Source organism: Choloepus didactylus, chromosome 19, assembly GCF_015220235.1.
Source record: "Choloepus didactylus isolate mChoDid1 chromosome 19, mChoDid1.pri, whole genome shotgun sequence".
NCBI lineage: Eukaryota > Metazoa > Chordata > Mammalia > Pilosa > Megalonychidae > Choloepus > Choloepus didactylus.
Window position 1 is genome coordinate 28825323 of NC_051325.1, and position 21046 is coordinate 28846368.

The 21046-nt window shown below is 41.4% G+C and overlaps 1 protein-coding gene and 1 pseudogene across 7 annotated transcripts in view; both read right to left on the reverse strand.

The window, feature by feature from the left end:
• Positions 1-21046, reverse strand: part of SHLD1 (shieldin complex subunit 1) — an 84024-nt gene that overhangs the window by 54007 nt on the left and 8971 nt on the right. For 3 of the 7 annotated variants that reach the window (XM_037811411.1, XM_037811412.1, XM_037811417.1), the window contains exons 2-3: positions 20756-20830; positions 17790-17971 (exon numbers count right to left, since the gene is read on the reverse strand). In XM_037811411.1, coding sequence (XP_037667339.1) covers positions 17790-17971; positions 20756-20772 — 199 coding nt within the window. In that variant the 5' untranslated portion in view covers positions 20773-20830. Of the gene's footprint in view, positions 1-7356; positions 7378-15555; positions 15951-16590; positions 16685-17789; positions 17972-20755; positions 20831-21046 lie in introns of those variants that run through there. The other 4 variants (XM_037811415.1, XM_037811414.1, XR_005213051.1 and 1 more) reach the window with 4 other exon arrangements.
• LOC119515453 lies at positions 10002-15578 on the reverse strand (annotated as a pseudogene).

A 21046-nucleotide genomic window follows, 5' to 3' on the forward strand; every position in this document is an offset into this window, starting at 1 on the left:
CCTAGAAGAGCATAAAGAAGACATTGCAAGACTAAATAAAAAAATGGATGATCTTATGGAAATTAAAGAAACTGTTGACCAAATTAAAAAGATTCTGGACACTCATAGTACAAGACTAGAGGAAGTTGAACAACGAATCAGTGACCTGGAAGATGACAGAATGGAAAATGAAAGCATAAAAGAAAGAATGGGGAAAAAAATTGAAAAACTCGAAATGGACCTCAGGGATATGATAGATAATATGAAGCGTCCGAATATAAGACTCATTGGTGTCCCAGAAGGGGAAGAAAAGGGTAAAGGTCTAGGAAGAGTATTCAAAGAAATTGTTGGGGAAAACTTCCCAAATCTTCTAAACAACATAAATACACAAATCATAAATGCTCAGCGAACTCCAAATAGAATAAATCCAAAAAAACCCACTCCGAGACATATACTGATCACACTGTCAAACATAGAAGAGAAGGAGCAAGTTCTGAAAGCAGCAAGAGAAAAGCAATTCACCACATACAAAGGAAACAGCATAAGACTAAGTAGTGACTACTCAGCAGCCACCATGGAGGCGAGAAGGCAATGGCACGATATATTTAAAATTCTGAGAGAGAGGAATTTCCAGCCAAGAATACTTTATCCAGCAAAGCTCTCCTTCAAATTTGAGGGAGAGCTTAAATTTTTCACAGACAAAGAAATGCTGAGAGAATTTGCTAACAAGAGACCTGCCCTACTGGAGATACTAAAGGGAGCCCTACAGACAGAGAAACAAAGACAGGACAGAGAGACTTGGAGAAAGGTTCAGTACTAAAGAGATTCGGTATGGGTACAATAAAGGATATTAATAGAGAGAGGGAAAAATATGGCAAACATAATCCAAAGGATAAGATGGCCGATTCAAGAAATGCCTTCACGGTTTTAACGTTGAATGTAAATGGATTAAACTCCCCAATTAAAAGATATAGATTCGCAGAATGGATCAAAAAAAATGAACCATCAATATGTTGCATACAAGAGACTCATCTTAGACACAGGGACACAAAGAAATTGAAAGTGAAAGGATGGAAAAAAATATTTCATGCAAGCTACAGCCAAAAGAAAGCAGGTGTAGCAATATTAATCTCAGATAAAATAGACTTCAAATGCAGGGATGTTTTGAGAGACAAAGAAGGCCACTACATACTAATAAAAGGGGCAATTCAGCAAGAAGAAATAACAATCGTAAATGTCTATGCACCCAATCAAGGTGCCACAAAATACATGAGAGAAACATTGGCAAAACTAAAGGAAGCAATTGATGTTTCCACAATAATTGTGGGAGACTTCAACACATCACTCTCTCCTATAGATAGATCAACCAGACAGAAGACCAATAAGGAAATTGAAAACCTAAACAATCTGATAAATGAATTAGATTTAACAGACATATACAGGACATTACATCCCAAATCACCAGGATACACATACTTTTCTAGTGCTCACGGAACTTTCTCCAGAATAGATCATATGCTGGGACATAAAACAAGCCTCAATAAATTTAAAAAGATTGAAATCATTCAAAGCACATTCTCTGACCACAATGGAATACAATTAGAAGTCAATAACCATCAGAGACTTAGAAAATTCACAAATACCTGGAGGTTAAACAACACACTCCTAAACAATCAGTGGGTTAAAGAAGAAATAGCAAGAGAAATTGCTAAATATATAGAGACGAATGAAAATGAGAACACAACATACCAAAACCTATGGGATGCAGCAAAAGCAGTGCTAAGGGGGAAATTTATAGCACTAAACGCATATATTAAAAAGGAAGAAAGAGCCAAAATCAAAGAACTAATGGATCAACTGAAGAAGCTAGAAAATGAACAGCAAACCAATCCTAAACCAAGTAGAAGAAAAGAAATAACAAGGATTAAAGCAGAAATAAATGACATAGAGAACAAAAAAACAATAGAAAGGATAAATATCACCAAAAGTTGGTTCTTTGAGAAGATCAACAAGATTGACAAGCCCCTAGCTAGACTGACAAAATCAAAAAGAGAGAAGACCCATATAAACAAAATAATGAATGAAAAAGGTGACATAACTGCAGATCCTGAAGAAATTAAAAAAATTATAAGAGGATATTATGAACAACTCTATGGCAACAAACTGGATAATGTAGAAGAAATGGACAATTTCCTGGAAACATATGAACAACCTAGACTGACCAGAGAAGAAATAGAAGACCTCAACCAACCCATCACAAGCAAAGAGATCCAATCAGTCATCAAAAATCTTCCCACAAATAAATGCCCAGGGCCAGATGGCTTCACAGGGGAATTCTACCAAACTTTCCAGAAAGAACTGACACCAATCTTACTCAAACTCTTTCAAAACATTGAAAAAAATGGAACACTACCTAACTCATTTTATGAAGCTAACATCAATCTAATACCAAAACCAGGCAAAGATGCTACAAAAAAGGAAAACTACCGGCCAATCTCCCTAATGAATATAGATGCAAAAATCCTCAACAAAATACTTGCAAATCGAATCCAAAGACACATTAAAAAAATCATACACCATGACCAAGTGGGGTTCATTCCAGGCATGCAAGGATGGTTCAACATCAGAAAAACAATCAATGTATTACAACACATTAAAAACTCGAAAGGGAAAAATCAATTGATCATCTCAATAGATGCTGAAAAAGCATTTGACAAAATCCAACATCCATTTTTGATAAAAACACTTCAAAAGGTAGGAATTGAAGGAAACTTCCTCAACATGATAAAGAGCATATATGAAAAACCCACAGCCAGCATAGTACTCAATGGTGAGAGACTGAAAGCCTTCCCTCTAAGATCAGGAACAAGACAAGGATGCCCGCTGTCACCACTGTTATTCAACATTGTGCTGGAAGTGCTAGCCAGGGCAATCCGGCAAGACAAAGAAATAAAAGGCATCCAAATTGGAAAAGAAGAAGTAAAACTGTCATTGTTTGCAGATGATATGATCTTATATCTAGAAAACCCTGAGAAATCAACGATACACCTACTAGAGCTAATAAACAAATTTAGCAAAGTAGCGGGATACAAGATTAATGCACATAAGTCAGTAATGTTTCTATATGCTAGAAATGAACAAACTGAAGAGACACTCAAGAAAAAGATACCATTTTCAATAGCAACTAAAAAAATCAAGTACCTAGGAATCAACTTAACCAAAGATGTAAAAGACCTATACAAAGAAAACTACATAACTCTACTAAAAGAAATAGAAGGGGACCTTAAAAGATGGAAAAATATTCCATGTTCATGGATAGGAAGGCTAAATGTCATTAAGATGTCAATTCTACCCAAACTCATCTACAGATTCAATGCAATCCCAATCAAAATTCCAACAACCTACTTTGCAGACTTGGAAAAGCTAGTTATCAAATTTATTTGGAAAGGGAAGATGCCTCGAATTGCTAAAGACACTCTAAAAAAGAAAAACGAAGTGGGAGGACTTACACTCCCTGACTTTGAAGCTTATTATAAAGCCACAGTTGCCAAGACAGCATGGTACTGGCACAAAGATAGACATATAGATCAATGGAATCGAATTGAGAATTCAGAGATAGACCCTCAGATCTATGGCCGACTGATCTTTGATAAGGCCCCCAAAGTCACCGAACTGAGCCATAATGGTCTTTTCAACAAATGGGGCTGGGAGAGTTGGATATCCATATCCAAAAGAATGAAAGAGGACCCCTACCTCACCCCCTACACAAAAATTAACTCAAAATGGACCAAAGATCTCAATATAAAAGAAAGTACCATAAAACTCCTAGAAGATAATGTAGGAAAACATCTTCAAGACCTTGTATTAGGAGGCCACTTCCTAGACTTTACACCCAAAGCACAAGCAACAAAAGAGAAAATAGATAAATGGGAACTCCTCAAGCTTAGAAGTTTCTGCACCTCAAAGGAATTTCTCAAAAAGGTAAAGAGGCAGCCAACTCAATGGGAAAAAATTTTTGGAAACCATGTATCTGACAAAAGACTGATATCTTGCATATACAAAGAAATCCTACAACTCAATGACAATAGTACAGACAGCCCAATTATAAAATGGGCAAAAGATATGAAAAGACAGTTCTCTGAAGAGGAAATACAAATGACCAAGAAACACATGAAAAAATGTTCAGCTTCACTAGCTATTAGAGAGATGCAAATTAAGACCACAATGAGATACCATCTAACACCGGTTAGAATGGCTGCCATTAAACAAACAGGAAACTACAAATGCTGGAGGGGATGTGGAGAAATTGGAACTCTTATTCATTGTTGGTGGGACTGTATAATGGTTCAGCCACTCTGGAAGTCAGTCTGGCAGTTCCTTAGAAAACTAGATATAGAGCTACCATTCGATCCAGCGATTGCACTCCTCGGTATATACCCGGAAGATCGGAAAGCAGTGACACGAACAGATATCTGCACGCCAATGTTCATAGCAGCATTATTCACAATTGCCAAGAGATGGAAACAACCCAAATGTCCTTCAACAGATGAGTGGATAAATAAAATGTGGTATATACACACGATGGAATACTACGCGGCAGTATGAAGGAACGATCTGGTGAAACATATGACAACATGGATGAACCTTGAAGACATAATGCTGAGCGAAATAAGCCAGGCACAAAAAGAGAAATATTATATGCTACCACTAATGTGAACTTTGAAAAATGTAAAACAAATGGTTTATAATGTAGAATGTAGGGGAACTAGCAGTAGAGAGCAATTAAGGAAGGGGGAACAATAATCCAGGAAGAACAGATAAGCTATTTAACGTTCTGGGGATGCCCAGAAATGACTATGGTCTGTTAATTTCTGATGGTTGTAGTAGGAACAAGTTCACTGAAATGTTGCTATATTATGTAACTTTCTTGGGGTAAAGTAGGAACATGTTGGAAGTTAAGCAGTTATCTTAGGTTAGTTGTCTTTTTCTTACTCCCTTGCTATGGTCTCTTTGAAATGCTCTTTTATTGTATGTTTGTTTTCTTTTTAACTTTTTTTTTCATACAGGTGATTTGAAAAAAGAAGGGAAAGTTAAAAAAAAAAAAAAAGAAAAAAGACAAACAAGGGGAAAAAAAAAAAAAAAAAAAGATGTAGTGCCCCCTTGAGGAGCCTGTGGAGAATGCAGGGGTATTCGCCTACCCCACCTCCATGGTTGCTAACATGACCACAGACATAGGGGACTGGTGGTTTGATGGGTTGAGCCCTCTACCATAAGTTTTACCCTTGGGAAGACGGTTGCTGCAAAGGAGAGGCTAGGCCTCCCTGTATTTGTGCCTAAGAGTCTCCTCCTGAATGCCTCTTTGTTGCTCAGATGTGGCCCTCTCTCTCTGGCTAAGCCAACTTGAAAGGTGAAATCACTGCCCTCCCCCCTACGTGGGATCAGACACCCAGGGAAGTGAATCTCCCTGGCAACGTGGAATATGACTCCCAGGGAGGAATGTAGACCTGGCACCGTGGGACGGAGAACATCTTCTTGACCAAAAGGGGGATGTGAAAGGAAATGAAATAAGCTTCAGTGGCAGAGAGATTCCAAAAGGAGCCGAGAGGTCACTCTGGTGGGCACTCTTATGCACACTTTAGACAACCCTTTTTAGGTTCTAAAGAATTGGGGTAGCTGGTGGTGGATACCTGAAACTATCAAACTACAACCCAGAACCCATGAATCTCGAAGACAGTTGTATAAAAATGTAGCTTATGAGGGGTGACAATGGGATTGGGAAAGCCATAAGGACCAAACACCACTTTGTCTAGTTTATGGATGGATGTGTAGAAAAGTAGGGGAGGGAAACAGACAGACAAAGGTACCCAGTGTTCTTTTTTACTTCAATTGCTCTTTTTCACTCTAATTATTATTCTTGTTATTTTTGTGTGTGTGCTAATGAAGGTGTCAGGGATTGATTTAGGTGATGAATGTACAACTATGTAATGGTACTGTAAACAATCGAAAGTACAATTTGTTTTGTATGACTGCGTGGTATGTGAATATATCTCAATAAAATGATGATTTAAAAAAAAAAAAAAAAAAAAAAAAAAAAAACCCTCTAAGCATTGCAGATGCAACCACTGGGTTGGTAGAGGTGAGAAGGGGAAGGGTTCTAGGCCAGACTGCTCCTGTTTAGAAGACACTTTCAGATTATATACTTTGTTACATACATATGGTTTATTCAAAGATACTGTGTGTGTATCCTGGACAAATTTAAGTCCTTATTTGAAACATCCAGTTTTTTTCCAGATGCGTAGAAGTATACAACATATGTTAAAAGTAGAGAGGGTAAAATAACACTTTATTTTTTCTGTTAATACAGAGGAATGGCTGTATATGGGGAATGGCATTGTTGAACTAGATGTCTTGGAGCAGTATGCTGAGGGGATGGGGGACGAGGGAAGGAAGTGCAGAGGGAAGGGTAAAAAAAAAAAAAAAAAAAAAAAAAAAAAAAAGACTATGGGTCTTTCTTATTTAAATCTTTTATTTTAGCAGGCAGTCACCCTGCTTAGGCTTAGCACACAGTTCCTAGATGACTTTGATGAGCTGTGGTTCCACTGACAGTTTAGTTTTCAGAGCCTTTGCTGTGCTGGTTTGTTCTGCTTGGTCGATCTGGTACTACTAGTGCTCCCACTGGACCCTGATGGTGCTGCTTGCCAGGGTGGAGGGCATTTATTTCCCCAGGCTGGGCCTCCAGGAGAGACTGCTTGTTGTGTTGGAATCCATTTTGCAGATGCTCCCTCTACCCCAGATACCACTCAGCTGTCTGTGAATCTTGGTGGGGGAGCACAGTCTCAGGCCCTTGGGAACAAAGAGGCTTCCCAGGCTACTTGTGGCTGGATCCCTCCACTTCTTGGGGGAAAGAAGTGGAGTCTCAGGTTCAGTGGGGAAGGAGATCACTTCCTCTGGCCACTCATTTTCAGCAGGGCTCCCAATCGGGCCCCCTTGCCAAAGCACCAACTTGCCTTGTGTTATCAGAGGGACTCCTGTTCAACCCTAGGAGAAATGAGCCTACCTGGGCTACTTTCTGTGGCTCAGTTGGGGGTTGGGATACATTGGGCCTGGGTCACCTCCTACTGTTGGGTGGGACGATGTAACACGCCGTGCTGCTGTGTTTTTCCTCCCGTCATGGAGCCCAAACCAGCTTACCTTCTTACCATCTCTTAGAGTTCTCCTTTGGTTGACACTTGCAATTTCAGGGTTTGCAGTTGTACTTAGCTGGGAGGAGCAGGAAAAATGGGTCTATGCCATATTGTCAGAACAGAAGTCCCGAGATTTTTTTTTTAATTTCATGATTACCCTTCAATGCTGCTCTAATTTCACTGAAAAGGGAAATCTTGGATCCTTTGGTCTCATCTTTGCAAAAGAAAAAAAAAAGCACAATCTACTTTTGGCAAACGTGCAAAGAAAAAGCGAACGTCAATCTTTATTTTTAACCAGGTAGGAAAACTGAAAAAGGTCTCACCAGATTATATAATGCTTGTGCAGTTAACAGTACCTCATAGCTGTGGTCTTATGACAGGTTAGTTCTGCAGTAAAAAAAAATCTCTAACAATTTTAACTTTTACCTCTAGCAGGTGCAAGACTGCGAAGCATAAATGACAAATGCTTAACGCAGATGGTGCGTTTAGTCTTGCTCCTCAGCAAAGCTCAGGAATGTGCAAAAATGGTCACTAGAGGGCAGCAGGTTCAAACACTTGCCTTTGGCACCGCTTAGGTGCTTAGGTGGCTAAAAGCATCAGATATTATTTTAACCCGTTCTCCTCAAAATGCTACTTCTAAAATAGTGTTGATCCATGGGTAAGATCCTCATCTTTAATTTATACACTGCCTAACTTTCCCCGAGATTTTGCAAGAGCTCTTTGTAAAAAATTCTGGATACAACCATCATCAAATACATTGTGAAGAAACAGAGCTATACCTCTTTGTTTGCTTGTTTTTAGAATTTATTTAAATTTGCTACTCAATTGCGTTACTTTGTAACCAGGAAAAAAGAAAACACTCACAATGTTATAAAATGTCATAGGAATAGTTTTCTCAAGACAACAGCTTTAGAAGCAATCTTTAATGAGCTGCTATTAGGGAAATATTTGCTGAGGGAATAAATGAAAGAAACAGTTCCACTAGGAACACACTTTCTCCAGGATGAGGGAATGTAGTGATAGATATTCTGCTCTCACTAGCATTATATCTGCTGTTCCAAGGAAAAAAACCCACCAGGGGTTTTGGAGGAAGACAGTTTTGGGCTTTTTCAGACTTTCCAAGAGAGAGTTAAGCAAATCTGTGGGGTTTAGGTAAGAGTAGATGCTTTTCAACTTAGACATTTCTCATTCTATTATACGCAGAGGATCAAGCAAGTACAACTTAAATCTGAAGATAAAGTTACAAATTGGTAAACAAGGTACTGTGATAATTTATAGCTCTCTTAAAACTTTAAGCCCCACTTATCTGTATTTTTTTTCATTTAGTCATTCAACAAGCTTTTACTGAGCACCTACTGTGTCCCTGGCATCTCTACTCTACTCCCATATCAGGGTCTAGGTTTAGGAGAAAGCAGCTGCAGGCCCTGTGCGAGTAGACAGGCAGAGAGCAAAACATGAACCTTGCCTCTCAAGCATGGGGGAACCAAGAATGAATAAAAAAGCACTTACCCTTAAAAAAAAAAACTGGGTTTTTGTAACTTCAAGTATGTTGGCAAAACCCAGCCCTATCAAAAACTCTAGGGAGTTTCAGAATTGGTAAGGGCAGCCACTCAGCAGACAAAGGGCAGGACTTCCAATTTCAAAGGGCAAAGAACCAAGAATAAGAAGAGCTCTGGAGCCAGATGAGAAAATTTCTTTGGAGCAGAAAAAGTTATCAAAGGTCCATTCATTCCAGCAGAGTGAAAATTTCTAACTTGTTTTCTTCCCTTGATTTTAACCATAAGAAGTTGGATCCTGCCTGGTGTGAGAAATTTAACAGAAAAGGCAATGCCTTCTGTCCGTTTAGTCTGCATGTAGTTAGAGCGTCTTCAACAATGGGAATAAAAGAGGTTGAAAGGAGAGGCCAGTAGGTAGTGGGCGCAAAGCTGGTCAAGAGAACCAGAAGTTATGGTCACCTCTGAGAGGGTGCCAATACAGGTTTGAAGATATTCAGAGTTAGTAGAATGAAGCTAACAGGGACCTAAAGTTACTAACTGTGAACATCCAAAGCTTTATGCTTAATACTTAGTACTTAATCATAACTGATTAAGATGTTTGTATTTCTTTTAGGTTCTGCTTGGAAGTCAGCCTGACCCAGGTTTGAGTGCCAGCTTTCCAACATTCTTTGGATAATGTATTAGCATGTAACCTCTTAAGGCTATACTTCCTCATGGATTAAAAGGAGATGATAACAACTATTTACTTCTTCGGGGAGAATCAAAAGGAACAATGCACAGAAAATGTGCAGCATGGTGCCTGAAGCATATGTGTGCAATACATGATGCACTATTATTCTTTCTGTCTTGTCTATATTGCATATAGACTTTTTCTTACAAATATATAACAATGATTGTGGCTAGTGTGACTATTTCGAGCAAGCTGTTTTCTCACATTTTAAGAAGACACAGCTGAGTGACAAGTTCACATGGAGAAACCCTTGAGGAAAGCTATCAGGTCAGACCATGACGTCACAGCTGTACACCTGGACCCAGAAGATAAGTACCCTGTAGGTGTGGCTCCTGACGAGAACGTACCGTTTTTTCAACTCAGTTTTGTTTTTGTTATTTTAACTGTAACCACCAACAAGGCACACAGAAGTAAACAAGTCTCTTCTCCCCTATCAGGTGTCCTTGAAACTCAAAAGTGAAGAGCCATGAGAGATTCACAGATGGCAAATAGCATTCTTCAACGTAAAAAAAAAAACAAAAACTGACTCATCGACTATCATCTATCATGAGTGTTTAATTTTTTTTTAAGTCAGCACTCTACATTTTTTTAATTTTTAAGAAAGCCCTATTTCTTTTATTAAAAAAAAAAGGGAGGGGGATATAAAAGTCACAGTTAAATGTAGTCTGCACAAAGGGTCACCCAGGAAATAGGCATTGCTAGATAACCATGTGACCTTGGATGATTTTCTTCATTATCCTGGGACTCAACTTTCCCATCTGAAAAATGAAAGATTAGATGAGCTTGATGGTTTTCAAACTCTTCTTGGCCCTGGTATCCTTTCTTCTGATGAATGCTTACCTGGAAGTCCACAAGATAAGTGAGCTGATATGGATGAGTAAGTGGGGAAGATTCCAGGGCCCCCACCTGCTTACTGCCTCCTCCCCTCCTGGCCTTGCAGCTCCTAACGGGCTGCCTGGAGCACAGCTTGAAAAACCCGGCCCAGGTACTGGAACACTTTAACTCTGTGAACCTTAGTCATCCCCTTCACTGCCTAGGCCTTCCAACAGCAGCTTACAAAGAGTTCAAAATCCTGTTGTGGAGCTGAAAATTCAGTCTGGATGTTTGAATCTGTATAGCTCAATCCAGGAAGAGGCAACACATGCAGATATGTGCTACCACCAGAATACTCAAACCTTCCAAACAAAATCCATCAACTCGATATGGGATAAGAAGTACCAGATTTTAGTTCTCAGTCATTTCTCCTTTTCTCATAGCATCTTAGGTCCATTTTAGGGAATGTATATTTAACATTATTGACATGTCTAAAATATACCCTGACTTCTATTTAAAACATAATGCACACACATCTAGAACTCTATAATTATAATACTATAGTGAGTTTTTGAGCTTTTAATTGCTTTCTTGTAGAAATTAAATTTTATGAAATTCTAGACAGATAGTATATGAATAAAAGAAAAGAAAGAAGACAAACATATTTATCTACTCTTAAATATTCAATTCCTTGGATGAAATGCCTAAATACGCAGGTTATAAAATGGCTTTGAAGGTTAAGATGTTGGCACATTCTGAAAGAATAGAGGACATTAAACCACTATGTACTTTGAACTTAAAGCTTCCTTCCAGCCGGGGCCTTTAATCATCAAAGATTTACTGTGTTTAACATTCATTCTTCCGTATACATTTGAACAAATTCTCCAACAAAGATTCTTAGGGAGAAGTTCAAGTTTGAGGAAATGGCTGAGATTTCCCACATCTGTATTGCAGTGTCTAAGCAACAACATCAGAGAATCTCTTTGTCCCGTATAATAATTAATCTTAAGTGATCTCCAGGACAAAGGGTTCAGAGGACTCTGATGCGATATGCCACACATGCTGCCCAGAGTTTATCAAGTTATAGTCATACACACAGGAATGGGTCTCTGAGAAACCTTTTGTGATCTTGCTTTTGAGGAGGTTTATCCAAGACCATTTGTCACCTGAGTTGGCTCTTCCGTTCAGTTTACCATACGCTTTCCTCGAGCCCAGAAGCAAAGGGAAAGGAAACACGTACCTAAGAAGCAGGGAGTTCAAGTTCATCAACAAGTATGTACTCAGGACTAATTGATGGATTCAATACAACAGCTCTGGAGTGGACTGGAGTTGACTAGGCACAAGGGAGCACATTTCAAGGAGGAGAATGGTGCAGCTAAGATATTAAGGCGTGGCTTAACACAAAAGCAGGTCCAACAGGAGTAGCAGGCCTGTGCTATTGAGTAGACATCAGCTGGGACCTATATTCAGCTGGCATGCACTAGTACAACCTCACCAGTTAAATACTGCAACATGGCTGTACTGATTGTTAAATATTTTGCCCAAAAAAAGTATTTTGAAGAGATTACATAGAGCCCCGAAAACAATGCAGAGGTGCTTTGATTGGACTTGGCAAGAAAGAAGTGTACAACTACAGGTCATAGGAATTTAAACAGAGGAACAACATGATGGTAAAGGGGGTCTTCCGCCTTGGCCAACCAGGTAGGGTGGAGAAAAAGAAGTTTCATAATCCTGCACATGGCTTAGGTGAAAAATTTACTCCACCAGCGCTTCATGAGAAGTGGCTGGATGGTAACTTCAGGACAGACAAGCTCCGTTTGTTTAGAGGCACATAGCCCTGCCTTACCTTCCTTTGCATATCCAGACTGAAATGACCCAGGCTTTTGAGGATTTTCTGGACCATTAGTTTCTCCGGGATTATTCTTAAATCTCATGTCCCTTACCATTAAGATCCTCCCCCAGGACACAAATAGTGATATGGTCCTTGGAAATAAAAGATAAGGGCAGAGATTTGGATCATTAGGATCTCATCAAGGGCAACTTTAGTTCAGTGAGTGGTGGGAGTGGAGGCCATGTACACTGGAATAAGGAACAATAAGGAGGTGAAGAAGTAAGAAGAATGCCAGCAGGTAACCCCTTCAAAAAGCCTGGCTGGGAACAGCAGGATAGCCCATAGCTAGAGGTGGCTTCAAGGTGACAAGGGGAAATCTTCACAAAGGTTAGGCTTGAGCCTGGGCAGCCTCCTAAAATAGCAGCCCACTCTTCTCTTGCCTGCCACTCTTCCAGGGCTTGGAACTGTGACCTTGACTCTAGCCGTGAAGTTGGGGTCTCACTACAAGCCACTGCACACTGCACACCTACACACTGCCTGCACCACCTAGGTTTCTGAGTACTCTCTCTCTCTGGATTACCTGCTGTGGGGCTGTGCTCTGCCCCCAGGAGGCAATTCCAGTGTGCCATCATGGACCCCACCCCCTTGCCAACTGTGTGTCTGGACTCTGACTGGAGATTTTGGCAAGTGGGATGTTCTGACTGAATCCTAATGGTCAGATCCTGTGTCTTATTTCACCCAATGCCTGGGGAAGCCAGGTGCTGAGTTCACCCTTAGATCCCCCTTCTACCTCTTGAGATAGTCAACTATATTTTGAGCCAAGCACAAGCTACATGAACCCAGCCAACAGTGTACCTTGCTGAGTGGGGGTACCAGGGTCTGCACAGACCAATGTAGAGTCATCATGAACAACAATACAATTGAAAACTTTTACCTTAATGACCAATCCCCAGAAGATCAATTTCCTAACAACAGACAACAACTACAAACACACCGAGGACAGTAAGTTAGCTGGAGAACTAGATGTGTGCAGAATCTTAGGTAGAAGGGTAGCAATCAGAACATCAACAGAGACCAATGGGAAGGGAGGCAAGTCTCTGAACAAACAACAGATCCAGAGTCATCCAAACTAGGTTAAACTGTCAGCAAAAGTCTGCTGAAGAGCCATGGGGGAGAGAACCCATAACTACAACTAGTTGGGAAGATGCAGGGAGGACAAGGACAATGAGCTCAACTTAACAAAAGGAAAATGAAAAACCCGGGCACCTGGCCAGTTTGGAGAAATGTGAGGTGGAAGCCAGTCAGACCAGAGGAAGTCAGGCTGGGTATCCCTCAGAGTTTAGAACTGTCCACCTCAAGTCTACTGCTTAGCAATGGCCACATTAACAGTGACACCCTTTCTTAAATTTCCTTGTAGACAATCGCACAAAAGGTAGCTCTGGAATGTTTACAACAAAATAAACAGCCTCCTAGCGATACTGGGAATGATGTTCCCTTTGTGGGGGATAAACCTGAGCATATTTATTTCTGCTTAGAATAAACTATTAGGTATGGAGTCATTAAATAAACAGGATGGCTGGTCCTCCATTGGATTCTAGAGTAGTTCTTTCATTTTTATGGCTGAAAGATGCCATTTTCATTTACGTTCTTAGAAGCTCTGAGTAATTTGATTTTTTTTAAAACAAACCTAATGAGTACTGTGACTAATCAACAACACAACATATAAAACTACTACAAAATGGCAGCTACACAGCAAAATAAAAATATTTTTTAAAATATTTAAGTACAAAAGAGTAGTATCAAAAACTTCATTCCTCCCTAAAATTATCCCCCAAAATGAGTGGTCTGCTCTACCAAGCTAACAAAATTTGTCTAAATAATTTGATTTCCAATAGTTTCTTATACCATATGCTATTTCCCATGTTTTTCTAATATGATTTAAAATACTGGCTTTGGACTCACCCCAGCTTTGCCATTGACCAGTGACACTGGGCAAGTTTCTTAACTTCTCCAAAACTCAGTTTTCTCATTTATAAAATGGGGATGATTTCTACCTTACAGGTTTGAGTAAGAATTAAAGGTGGTAATGTTTGTGAAACGTTTAGCATGGAGCCCAGCAGCACAAGACCTGATGAGCCGCAAGCTCTCAATGAATGGGAGCAGTCGTTATTAATGTATTCTAAAACATTCTGGCAACTAGAGGTGCAGGAAAATGATCATTCAGAGCCTCCTTGGAGTAGTGTGGGCAAACCAAAATGAGTATTTTCAACACCCACTGTAAAGGACAGAGATCTCTGCTTGGGTCATTGGAGACGGCCACAGGGAAGAGGATATGAGTCCTCAGCATGGGTTCCATTTGAAAAGGATGAAATGGGACATGGAGAGGGAAGCATGAGAATGTATGGGAAACATAAACATGATATATTTCAGGGACATTAGAGAGACCATAGCCCCTTGATTCCTAAAATTTCAAACAACAAAAGCTCCGCAGAGTTCCTTCCATGTCTCATCCATGGTGTCCAGTGGCCAGCAACCCATGGCCTTCTTGGTCTGTTCACAGCTGTAGTAGTGAAAGGCAGTGAGACCCACATTGGTGTGAATGTGGGCCAGAGTTGGAAGACAGGGCTGAGCAGCATCGCCAGCAGGGACAGTAGGAGGGTCAGGTAGTAGGCCATCCAGCAGGGGATGTGGTATCTGAACATCTCATAATTGAGGCCCATCAGGATGCAGGACAGTAATGTCCAGAAAAGGACAGCTTATTGTTGGTGACTTGGAACACCTTCTCCCATAGGGCCGTGTCATGGGCGAGGCACTCTGTGGTCAGGATGTGGCCATGGACCACATTCTCCATGAAGTTGTGAAGACCACTAAGCTCTTCTCCATTTCCAATCAAAAACTTCACCTTGCCATTCCTGGATGCATCAGTGAGGATAGGGACCATCTTAGTGTCCTTTGGGCTGAAAATGCCATGAGGGCAGATGGGTATGGTTAAGGAATTGCTCTCTGGATGACTGGAAGCCAGGACTGCCCTCTTCCTAAGATCTTGGTCTCCATATAGTAGTCAATAGGTTTAATGGCATAAGGGATAAGGGCATTGGTTCTATTCTTGATGTTGTCACCCTCAAAGATGACACTAGCATTGCTGGTTACAATGAGTTTCTGAATCCTGGCCTCTTTGCAAGGTACATTTGCAAGGTACATTACATTCTTCATACCAACATAATTCCCTCTGGAAAATAGTTCCCTGTTGTCACTGGGCAGTGGGGTGATGCACCATGGAAAACTGCTTACACATTTCAGAGCTGGCTCAAGTTCCTGCTGGCTGCAAAAGTCACCCAGAAAGAACCACACCTGTGGATTACCAAACCCTTATCAAATACATTGACAGTGTTTCCTCTTTGTCAGCAACTGCTCCATCATGTGCCACCCTAGAAATCCAGAACCTCCGATCACTGTACATTTCTTAGCTTTTGGAATGTCCTCTGTCAAATGTGTCTGTTCCACCTGGTCTCCCATTTGCTCACTAGCTTTTTGGTCTACTTCTGCTCAAAATACGGTCTTGAAGGTGCACCTGGCTGGCCTCAGCTTGACCGTCACGTACACCAAAAGAACACAGCCACTTTGTTGTTTTGTATTTTTTTTAAGATGGAATATATCACAGCTTGTTTGTATGATGATGAGAATGATCCAACAGAGAGATGATGCCAGAAAGAGATTTAATTGCTAGAGAGAGAAGAGCCAGGATGGCATCCTTGCTTGGGTGGGAGTGGATAGGATCTAGCGCACAAGTGGAGGAGAGGGCAGGGATGGGTCTTCCATGGAAACAGGGAGGAAGGAAGCTGGTGGATGTTCTCTTCTGATTGCTTCTTGTTTAAAGAGGAAACAAGATCATCAGCTCAGAGAAAGGCTGGAGGGTTCTGCGTAAAGAGAAGATACGAAACCATCATCTAGGACAGCGGGAGAGTGAGTAGGCTAGGGAAACGTGACTGATGGATGGGCAGCTAGAGGGTCAACCTGAGGCGGGAGGTCATGAATTTAAGGTGGGCCTGGTCAACAAGGTGCTGTGTTGAGTGGCCCAGGCTCTGAGCACGTGAAGAGTTACAGTACCCGAGAGCCCGCTACGTGCTCACTGGCACTGCCTCGTTCATCCTCATTATCTCCTCACCTATGAGGTGGGTGTTATTATTCCCATTTTACAAATGAGAAAACAAGCACAGAGAGGCTAAATGGCTTGCAAAGGTCAAACCACAAGGAAGAAGCAGAACTAGAATTCAAACCAGGCAGTCTACCCAGCACCACCACCCACACCATGAAAAGCAGCTGCCTTAGCACTTCAGTGCTCCTTCCCAGGCCTGGACCTTTGCAAGAGTTTCCAAGAGAACCTCTTTTTTTTTCCCGCCTGAAATGTCTAAACAGTTTTAACAAATATGCCAATGTAAATATTTCAACATGCTTCTCATTTTTAGAACTAGTTTTAGAACTAATTACAGCTGCTTTCCTAAAGATCGTTTGCCCAAAAGGCAATAGAAAATAAAAATTGAGTCCACACTGAATTACCTGAAAGCACACAGCCATTTCCCAGAAGTATTTCACCAGGCCACCACTTCTAAAGTTATGTTCAACTGCACCCATTCACACATTCCAGGACATGCTATTGACAGCGGGAAATGAAGAACAAGATCAGTTTCAGAGACGCAGAGTAATGTAGTGGCGAGGAGGGCAGGTTAAAGGAACTAGGATGTTTAGCCTAGGAAAAAAAAGAGGTGGAATGATCTAATTCTTGGTCAAGAACTAAATTAAACAGGAAGCTGACTGAGCCTGATTATTCTATGTCCTGAAAATCAGAACAGAATCTCAAGGGAGCTTAAAATTCTTTTTGTCAGGGAATTCTTGACACACCCGGCCTACTGCCATCACTGAATTCATCATCACCTAGGGCTACATTTTCTAGGTATCCAACAAGTTCCCTTTTAAAACACATTTGCATGTATCAATAATAATAATAAGAAAATGATAACCATAGCTACATTGACTGAGTACCCATATATGGCAAGCACTACATTAGGTACTTTACATTTTGTCCCGAGGTAAGCGTAACTCCATGAGGCAGCCAATCCGACTGCCATTTTGAAGATTGTCCTGGAGCTCAGCAGGGTTAAGAAACATGCCCTGAGTCACCCAGCTACTAAGTGTCAGGGCTGAGTTTGGCTCTGAGGCTGAGGACCTCCAGGATTGGGTAACAAGCAGGGAGAAGGTGTGCTTCACAACCAAAGAGGGCCACCACCTACATGGGGGAATTATCATTGGATGCAAGCAACAGATTTGGCAATTCAGTCAGGAAAACTTGTAGAAAAGCTGTCACTTAAATCCAGAAAGTACTTCACAAGAGGAAGCTAAAGTCCCTGTAACTGTTACCTGTAACATATAGCAGGCCCACATCGTTATCTTCTGCTGGAGTCGTAAAAGAACAAAACAAAAAACAATTCCACTTCTTCCTTGTTGGACCAATGGCACCCCTGTCTCTGAACGCCTTTGGACGGACATCAGAAAGGGACCAAAAAGGGCGGCCAGGAAGCAGCTGCTCGTCACTGTTACACCAGGAGGCTCTCCTTGAAGTCACTCCCCACAGCGCTACTTAGCTAGGTTTTTCCATCCAAGACAATAATCATTCCTCAGAGATCTGCCATTTGACTAGAGAGAGCCAAACGATCGCACACTTGTGTATCTGTTAGTGTGCTTTAATCTGTGTACCTTACCTGGATCCACATCAGAAGAGCAAGGAGAAGAAAGGAATTCCACAGAACTAACAGCCTCACTGTTGGCCTCCTGGCTGAGTGTCTGCAGCACATAATCTCTTATGTCACAAGCTGATGGCAGGCCCAAAGCACTGCTCTCCTCTGATTGACTGTCTGGAGTGGCTTCCGGGTCTGCCATCGTCCTGCCACGGCAAAACATAAAGAATTTGTTACAAAAAGCATGGCATACTAGGAACCCTCAGAGAGCCACGGCTTGAAGGGCTGACGTTCCAGCATCTTAAAAATCAAATGACAGTAAAACCCAAATAATTTACTCTCCTCCCCCACTAACCATCTTTCTTGTCTTTATTTTAGACCCAGTATTTTTTGCCATGTTTTCTTTATCATGAGAAACAAACACTCTCATCACAGACAGAAACCCATTAATCATTTCAGCTGGAAAATAAGCTGCATGTTGGATGATTACAATTCAAGGGCTCTGAGGGTAAGGGGAAATGTTCATGACATACTAAATGCAAAACTTTTTAAAACAATAGGGTAGGGCTTGATCCCAGATTTTTCAAAATAAAACATCTGTGGGGACTGTGGGAATGTGGAGGTGAAATATGTAGACTTATAGCCAGAAAAAAAAGTTGAGAAGTGTATATCCCAAATTGTTTTCAGTAGTTGTCTTTGAGGAGTGAGGCTGCAGGTGATTTTCATTTTCCTCTCTGGGCTACTCAGACATGCATCCAGTCACTTATATAACCCGCCAGCCTGGTGCCAAGCATTGGAGATACCAAGGTCAATGTCACGGACACTCCCCTCAAGGATCTCAAAGCTTGGGGGTGACCTAAACCCAGAGACATATCACTTTAACACAATGAGTCAGTAAGCAGGTCTAGGAGGCTTTCTGGAGAAGGTTATCCCCAAGGGGGGGGGTGGGTAGGGGAGGCAGGCCAGGCCCAGGGGACAGTCTGAACATGAGAAGAACCAGTTTGAGCAACCATAATTGGCATGGGGTGTTGGAAGTTTAAAGTGAGAGTCAAGGACAGTCAAGCATGAGTAAGTGGAAAGAGACAATCTGTGGTCTCAGCTGGGCCCCTCCTCCCCTCCTGCCCAACTCCGGGAAGGACAGCAAGTCCTGGCTGCTGTCAACAACTTAGATATACCAACTCCAGAGACCTCCAAGATGGATTTTGGGGTTCAGCATTTGGCCATTTCTTCTTAAAAACTAGGTGTTCCCTCCTGGCTCTGTGCCTACCTGTGGGAGCTGGGTTCTCTTACTGGAGGGCCCTTTGCAGTACATACAGCTCTGCCTTCCTAAGAAATAACTATGGGCCTGGGAGATCCTGGACCCTCTGCTATCCTCTGCTTATTAGATGTCATAAGCAATCTTATTACGACCAGCACCATTTGTCATGAGTGCCATGGGCCACCAGGCAGAGGAGTGACAGATTTGCAGATTCGGCAGCTGAATAGCAGGTGGATTTGCAGGGCCTAAGCTTGGCAGTGGACAATCTTATGAGTAACTGGCATTCACCTGTAGAAGCCCAGGTGAGAGAGGAAGAACATGTGAACTAGGGCAGGGCACTAAGGGGAAGATTCAGAACATATTTAGAAACGAAAATGAGAGCTGAACTTAGTAAATGAATGGGCGAGGGGGCTAAAGAAGAGCTCAGAGTCAACAAGGAGTGGCAGCTTCGTGGCTGAGTTGTATTACACCCGAGGTAGAGAAGGCAGGAGAAGGGACAAGTTCAGGAAGCGAGCAGTATTCCAAATTATGATAGAACCTGAAAAGTCTCAAGGACATATGTTTGAATAAAAGAAGCAATTTCAGAATAACATGAATAGTATAAAAGAATAGTGAACATTTATTGAGTGCTTCTTGGATGCCAGGCATTGTGCTCAGAGCCTCTTAAGCAATAACTCCAGGAAGCAGGAAATCCTGTTATCCTCCTCATTTACAGTCAACCCAGACACACAGAGACATAATATAACTTGCCCAAGGTAATCCAGCTAGAAAGTAGCCAAGCCAGGAAGACCTCCTGGCCTCCCGTATCTGCACAACCTCAGCGCTGCAGCTTAAGCTACGACCCAATCTGGCCAAGACCAATCTGGCAAAGATCGGAGTTCTATCAGAAACAAGTCAACACCGAGGCCTGGCGAACTTTTCTTGTTTGAGGACGCTGGTCACATGCTGTTGTGGACACTGACTCAGGCTGTGAGGAGGCCAAGATATCAGCTGATTGCTCCTGAAAGGAGTAGAGTGTTCAAAGTTCCCAAAGAAGGGAGAACATCCTGTCTTTTCACATGTGCTATATTAGCCAACCAAGCCTGAAGTTTCAGCTAACACCTCTGCTGCGGGCGTCTGTGGCACCCCCTTCTCCCCTCATGTTACCAAACACTTGGCTCTGGAGGCTTCTGAAGGGGACAAACAGGTCAATGACTGAAATCGGCATATCCTGCCTGCCCGCAAAGGTGGTCTGAAATCAACTGTCAACTGGGGGCATCATTAGTGATGCGAGACGAAAGGAATCCCTTTCTGAAAATAAATATCACATTGATGTGATACCCATCTTTTCCTTTAGAATCACTTATATTACATGTCAGATATGTTCCAAAAAGAGCAAAGAGATGCCTACTGAAATGCAGAATCCTTTTTTTATGACAAAACAAGTATCTATGCATGCAAAATACATTATTTGGGACTCGATGAATTTGTACTGGAGAAAGTAAACAATGAGTACAGAAGGGACCTCTTGTAATCTGAAACCACCTGAGATGGCAAGTAGAATGCAATGACTATCCTTTGTTCTGGAAGACTGCCCCAAACCCTGTGATGTGTGGCTCAAAGTCTTTCCCCACAAGTGCTTATCTTCCTCTCTTTAAAGTACTTTGATTATATAGTCTGAATATTATTTCCAAATACAGGAGAGTATAGGAAGCCCTGGGAATGCAGGCACAAGGAGTCTCTATGTACTTACCAGGAGGAGGCAGCCATTCTTCTATTACTCCACCTATGCTTACAAGTCTTCGATTATAAATCAATCAGGGATCACCTATAAGAACCCAGTTTTAATTAAATTTACTTTTGTCAAGAGGCACTTTCTCCCCAATATTTTACATGAAAAATTTCAAACATAAAGAAAAATAGAAAGAATTATTATTCATTGAACTTTCATACACCCATCACCTGGATTCTACAATTAAAATTTCACTGTGATTTGCTTTAACACAGAACTACCCATCTCTCCAACTCTTTATTCACCCATCAA